This window comes from Panicum virgatum, chromosome 9K, assembly GCF_016808335.1.
Source record: "Panicum virgatum strain AP13 chromosome 9K, P.virgatum_v5, whole genome shotgun sequence".
NCBI classification, from domain to species: Eukaryota; Viridiplantae; Streptophyta; class Magnoliopsida; order Poales; family Poaceae; genus Panicum; species Panicum virgatum.
The window spans coordinates 66709496-66716036 of NC_053144.1; the positions used below are offsets into that span (position 1 = coordinate 66709496).

The 6541-nt window shown below is 51.1% G+C and overlaps 2 protein-coding genes across 2 annotated transcripts; both read right to left on the reverse strand.

Moving 5' to 3' along the window:
• Positions 1-758: 758 nt before the first annotated feature.
• Positions 759-2587, reverse strand: LOC120648257. The gene is made up of 3 exons (XM_039924985.1): positions 1530-2587; positions 1201-1457; positions 759-1121 (listed from the first exon to the last, which is right to left on the reverse strand). The coding sequence occupies exons 1-3, from the start codon at positions 2209-2211 to the stop codon at positions 759-761; spliced, it is 1302 nt and encodes a 433-aa protein (XP_039780919.1). The 5' UTR covers positions 2212-2587.
• Positions 2588-3428: 841 nt separating this feature from the next.
• LOC120647222 (indole-3-pyruvate monooxygenase YUCCA8-like) lies at positions 3429-6541 on the reverse strand. Its single transcript, XM_039923914.1, has 4 exons — positions 5505-6541; positions 5165-5413; positions 4436-4561; positions 3429-4341 (listed from the first exon to the last, which is right to left on the reverse strand). Exons 1-4 carry the CDS (start codon positions 6225-6227, stop codon positions 4123-4125), a joined length of 1317 nt encoding a protein of 438 aa, XP_039779848.1. The 5' UTR covers positions 6228-6541; the 3' UTR covers positions 3429-4122.

The window sequence follows — 6541 nt, forward strand, 5'->3', positions numbered from 1 at the left end:
TTTTATTTCGGTGTTTTCCCATAGGAAAACCTTACGACCGACCGGAAATTGTTGATGACTCCCATTGTAACGTCGAATCCTATAAAAAGGAATAAATAAAATGGGTGAGAAGATGTAAAAGAAATGAATGCAAGTGAGAAAATAAGATGTGTTACCTACATACTTAGGTACTCATTCGGAGGGATCTTGCTCTGGGGGATATTCCTGATAGTACATGTGAGGATTTCCATATGGGAGATATCCTTGATAGTACATATGGGGATATCCATATAGAGGACGCGGAGGGACAGCCATCGGATGTGGTTGTGGTGGCCACACAAAGGAGGGTGCCGACGGGTAGCTGTAGGTGGAACTGACAGAGGTAGAGCTACCATCATCCTCACCGTCGTACGGGCCTAATGGACGAGTATTGCTTCTTGTGCGACGTTGAGAGCTAGGTGCTCCATGATCTTGATCTTGTGTGGCATGGGTGAAGGCAGTCTCTCCCGTAAATCTCATAGCACCAGTTGGAGCACCACTAGTAGAAGCACCACCACGATCATCCCCATCATCATCGTCATTGTCATCACCACCCTCATTGCCATCACCATCATCGTCATCGTCGTCGTCGTCATCATCATCACCACCACTACCACCATGTCCATCATCACTAGGCTCTGGTGTGGTATCGTCAGTGCCAATGCTTTCCTCCTCAACGTCACCCTTTCTTTGTTTTTTTCGTTTAGACTGATTTGGAGGAATTTTGGTCTTTCTTTTCCCTAGGTGGGTGTCACCAATATTCTCTCTGGCCCAATCATCAACATATAGTTAGTGCCAAATCTTGTTGCATTCCATTTAACTAGCTCCCCACCAGTGGCACTCTTAAACATGGAGTGCACACTATTAGAATTGTATAACCATTGACAAATATATTGGGCACTCTGAATCATGGCCTTGTGATCATCCCACTTTCCAATATCTTTAAGAATGAGGTTGATCGTGTGGGCAAGGCATGGCTGCCACACAATGTGAGGGTACTCCTCTGCCAACAGCTTGCAAGCCTTCTTAAAGTTGCTGCCATTATCAGTGACTATCTGAATCACATCTTCTGGCCCTATATCGTTCAGAACAATTGTTATCTCCTGCAAGTTGTTAAAATCCATTAGAAAACTACAAATTCTTACAAATGTCATGATCCATTAGAAAAATACAAATGATTACCTTAAGTATGAGATGATGATCTTGTATTTTTCCAGTTACATCAATAGACTTCCAGAAGTACATCATTCCATTGCAATATACCAAGAAGTTGATTACGCTATTGCGAGAAATACCGGTCCATGAATCACATATGATAGTGGCACCATACTCAGGGAACTCTTGCTTCCACTTGTTGATCTCCTTCTTTATCTCCTCCACGTTCTCTGAAAGATATTTTCCATCAATGTCCCTCCCAGTTGGGATCGTGACCCCAGTACCTGCATGCAATAATCACATATGATCCGGGATGTACAATACAAATTGGCATGCAATAATAAATGATTATTTACCTTGTTTCTGTGTCTCTATGATGGCCGCCCTAAAGTAAGGGTCATCTACCTTCCGTCCAGGAATACCAACGGAGTGGCAAGCCTTTGACCACGCCCTACCCAGCAACTCTCTCGCAGTCCTCCCCTTAGACGTCCAAGGCCCCGTATCAATCCTCTGCTGCCTCGGTCCGGAAGCAGTAGCAAGGTTATAGTCCCTTGCCCGCTCGGGGATATGTGACCGACTCCTAGAAAACATCCTCCCAATTGGTCTAGAGCCACCACCTGGATCCCGTGCCTGGCCTGATCCAGAACCACCACCCCTCTCATACCTTGGACCAGCCCTTTGCCTAAACTCATACTCTTCCCGTGAATGTCTCAAAGCTTGCTGCAACTCATCATCCTGCTCTTCTTCTTCTTCTTCCTCACCTTCAAAGTCAACATATTGAGTACTTCGAGCTGCAGCATCTCTCCTACGTCTATCTTGCTGTCTTTCATACTTCTTCGCCTTTATCTTGTCCAACTCACTAATGAAAAAGTTCTTCACCGCGGGGGGAACCGAAGGGCAATCAATAACATCATGACCTCTATGTGCCAAGTGGTCCTTGAACCGTGTTGCCCCTCCACCGCTCTTTGATGTGCCACAATACTTGCACTTGAAACCCGATCCCCTTTTTTCTCCATGCTCCCAAACAGGGTCAACCATTTACCTGCAACGGTGCAACATTCATACACATGCACATGCATATTCACATACCAAAAAAACATGCACATTCTCAATTTGTCATAACACATGCATATTAATTTTCACATTTGTACTCATACACATACATAACAAAACATGAATAACAAATACATGCACATTCTCGTTTTCTAATCCATAAAAACATTGTATACTTCTACTAATACTTATATTACACTACTTGCTACCATAAAAAAATTCAAACAAAAAAAAACCTTACCCACAGCAGCCGGATCCGGTCGGTAGGGAGAAAAACCGGTCGGAATCAAAGATTTACCGGCCGGAACTTCCGAAAACCGCAAAACCCGGAGCAAGCGGAAGCTACGCGCGACCGGCGACGAAATCCGGCCGAAACATCCCGATTTCCGCTCGGGAAATGACGGGAGCGGCCGGCAGCGGCACCGGCGCCCGCGCCCGCCCGGAAACCTCTTCTTGCCGGTCGGAAACCGCCTCCACGAGCGCGGAAACCGGTGGGATCCGGTCGGAAATCGCCGGGAGCCAAGGAGGGAGCAGCTCGGGTGTGGGAGGACTGGAGGAGGAGAAATGGGGAGGGTGGACGGCTGCTCGGGGCGTGCGAATGGATAAGGTGAGTGGTTCAACAGTAAAAGCTCATTTTCTTTTTTTTTTACACAACATATGAGGTTACATTTCAACAAAAAATATTAGTCCAAAATGCTCATAAAAATGTCTAGTTTTTTATCAGATTTTTACCCTATTTTATATAATTTTTTTTGAAATTTTCAAATTTGAAAACGGTAAATGCGAAATATCACCGAAATCCATTTCTCGGACACTACCGGTAACGGTAAATTTTCCGGTAAACCGGATTTACCGGTCGATATTTTTTTCCTTGGTCAACACACATGTGGCGAAACAATATAATGCTGCATCGTCTTCAGTCTCGCCTTGATCTGAAACTGGTTATCGATACTAGTCATCAGCCTCTTATACGTGGGCCAGCATGTGCTTTCACTCTTTTTTTTTAAAAAAAAAAACATCAGTAGATAGTAGTAGAATTTTTTACGAAATGCAGTGACTTAACGTTTAGAAGTACCTAGTGTAGTAATGTAACACTTTACTATCTAGGGTTTCTCCATATAATGGTAATGCATAATTTGGAGAGTTATTAAATCCGATTCCTAGACATTGGCCCTGGTTCAATAAGTAATGGCAAGATGATGTGTTTGTGCAAACGCCTTGGCCTTTGTGAAGAAGTGGTATTTCTGGAAGAAATGACATCGCAGCACACTGGACCAGTGTGAGAGAGGAACAATGGAGTGGGGGCAAACGAATCGAACTAGCAGAGAGCGGTGTTGGAATTTAGGGAGGGACGTAATGCAGACGACACCACGACGGCCTGCACTGCATCCCTGGACAAAAAAAGACGCCTGCACTATTTCATCCCTATGTGCATGCACGGGTACATGAGACAAACGGCGTCCTATGCAAAATTTTTGTCACGGTCCCCGGCCCCCTGCTGCACACGCTACACCACGCACGGGCTGCAGGCCGCCGGCCGGTCACCCGCCGGCGGCCTCTTCCTCCTCCTCCGTCCTCCCCACCACCTGTGGTAATATCTGGGCAGCACCAGGACTACTACAGGATCGGAGAGCGCGCAGCCTGCCTGCTGCTGCTGTTTCAGCACGCGGCGGCAGCTAGCACCACCAGAGGCCGGGCACCTGCCTGCCTGCTGCTCCTCGCCCAGTCATCACCAGTCTCCCTCCTGCTCTGCTACAATACACATAGCCGGCCGCAGCGGCAGCTTGCATTGCTCGATCGTCGTCGCCAGGATCGGATGTACAAGCTAAGCTAACAAGGCAGCCGGCGCAACACTAGCACCATATGCATGCGCGGCCTGTGGATGACGGACTAGTACTACACCGAGGAGGAGGAGGTCTTGCTGCTGGCTCCTCCGGCCGCCTGCCACCTCCCGGCGATGTCGGCGGCGGCCCTCAGCGCGTCGGCGCCAGCGCCGAGCAGGCCCCGGCCGGAGAATCCCACGCAGTACAGCCCGTTGGGACCCCTCCAGTTGCTGCTCGGCTCCTGACGATGAGCTGCCCTTGGCTTGCCGTCCTCCGTGAACAGGTCGCCGTCCTGTTGCGCCACGCACACGTACGTATCGATCAGCAACAGCCAGTTAGCGCCCGGGGTGGTGTCGTTTGCATTTGTTAATGAGCAGTAAGCACACCTTAAGCCAGGATGGGACGTTGCTTCTGTAGCCGGTGGCGAAGATGACGGCGTCCAAGGCCATCTCGCTGCCGTCCACGAACCGCACCCCGCTGCCGCCAGTGAATGACTCCACCTCTGCCACGATCTGCATCCCGTTGGTTGCAGGGGTAGCACACAAGGCGTCAGATCAGAAGTGCACATGCAGACAGATGTATATATGGACAGATTGGTTAGTTTCAGGTCAAATGGAATGCGCGCACTACTACTACTACTACAAGACACGCACGAACGCTGCTATCATCCATCATAAGCTAATTGCAAGACAATAGCAAGTTAGTATTACTTATAAGTGAGACCATTGCACAAAGTTGCTAGATGAATGGAATGATGATGCAGCGCATTGGGGACTGGTCCATGAAGATGCTGTTTTTGGTTCAGCTGGCAGTTATTTTGTTTTCATGCACGATACATACGCCTCAGCAACTGTGAGCAAGATGACAGCTACGTATCTGCGACGACCCCCCAAGTACAGGCGCCTGATGCACCAGGCCGAGGCAGGCCCAAGGGGCAAAAGGGTTGAAAAAAAACCTTGAAGAGATAAAACTGTAAAATTTGAGCACCAACAAAGGGGAACGATGGAATGTTGTAGAGAAGAGACCCCAAATAAAAGCGAAAGCTAGCGTTGGCATGACATACGAAAGGAAAAGGAAGGGGACATGCGTGCATCCCAGCAGCCACTCCATCTTACCTTGATGTTTCCAGATTTGATGAGCGACCATGCTCCCACGTCCAGAACAGGGCTCTTGCCGGTGATGTTCTTGATCTCCAGCGGGCCCAGCTTGGGTCGCCGCAGCCCGTGCGTCTCCGTGTCCCCCAGGACCATCTTCGCCAGCAGGAGCAGGAACCTATCCACCAGCTTGATGGGCAGCCACTTGAGCAGTTTCATGGCGACGCCGAACGTCGACGTCCCAAACATCTCCCTTGGGAGGACGTGCACCTGCTTCGTACATTCCGACATGCATGTACTATGTATATTACTGCCGAATAAGATACATACTAGCTACTAGGAAAAGGGCTAGCTAGCTCACCCCGCTCCTGACGGACATGAAGGGCATTGCACCATGCTCGCAGAGATCCAAGCACATCTCCATCCCGGAGTTGCCGCAGCCGACGACCAGCACCCTCCTGCCCTTGAACCTCTCGCCGCTCCTGTACGCGCTCGAGTGCAGCACCTCCCCGGCGAACCTCTCCCTCCCCTTCACCCTGGGCTCCACCACCTCCGCGTTCTCGCCGCTGGCCACCACCAGCCACGGCGACGCGTACTCCTCGGTCGCCCGGCCGCCGTCCGCCGCCGAGACGACCGCCGTCACCCGCCAGAGCGACGCGGCGGCGTTGAAGCGCGCGCGCGTCACCGTGCGCCCGAACAGCGGCGACACGGCGAAGCGCGCGGCGTAGGAGCGGAGGTAGCGGAGGAAGTCGTGCTTGGTCGGGTACGCGGGGAAGTCGGCCGGGAAGCCGACGTGCGGGAGCTCGCAGAAGGCCTTTGGGAGGTGCAGGCGGAGGCGGTCGTAGGTGCGGTTCGTCCACAGGTCGGCGATGCCGTCGGAGCGCTCCAGCACCGTGAAGGGCACCGCGTGCCGGCGCAGCGTCGCCGCCACGGCGAGGCCGGACGGACCCGCGCCGACGATGATGGGGCCACGCACCAAGCAGCACCCGCCCGCCGAGCTCTCCCGCTCATCCTGACGCCGACGACGACTAGGGCTGCTACTACTATTACTATTACCACCAGCGTCGGCAGCAGCTTGCTGCATGGCGACCGGCGCAACAAGCCAAGACGAACCAACGATAGATTTTTGCAAGAGATAGCTATATATCTAGCAACGGAAGCGGCTGATGATGATGATGCAACTTCTCCTAGGAAGAAAGGACGGAGCACATCGTCATCCGTATCACACACTCACTCCCTGCTGTCTCTCTCTGAGTAGATGGATGATATGAGAGGAGAGCTAGGCGAAGGTGTAGGCAAGCTGCTGCTGCGGGCAACGTCTTTTTACCACTACTCTTGCATGCCCTACAGTGACAGTGTAAGCATGGAGAGGGGGTTGAAAAATGAAAAGGTGAAAAG

Coding starts and splice junctions, on each gene's coding strand:
- LOC120647222 (XM_039923914.1), bottom strand. CDS start 6,227: ATGCAGCAAGCTGCTGCCGACGCTGGTGGTAATAGTAATAGTAGTAGC. Junction 4,562..5,164: donor TCAAATCTGGAAACATCAAG/GTAAGATGGAGT, acceptor AACGGGATGCAG/ATCGTGGCAGAGGTGGAGTC. Junction 4,342..4,435: donor ACGTCCCATCCTGGCTTAAG/GTGTGCTTACTG, acceptor GTGGCGCAACAG/GACGGCGACCTGTTCACGGA.
- LOC120648257 (XM_039924985.1), bottom strand. CDS start 2,211: ATGGTTGACCCTGTTTGGGAGCATGGAGAAAAAAGGGGATCGGGTTTC. Junction 1,458..1,529: donor CATAGAGACACAGAAACAAG/GTAAATAATCAT, acceptor TATTGCATGCAG/GTACTGGGGTCACGATCCCA. Junction 1,122..1,200: donor ATCATCATCTCATACTTAAG/GTAATCATTTGT, acceptor AACAACTTGCAG/GAGATAACAATTGTTCTGAA.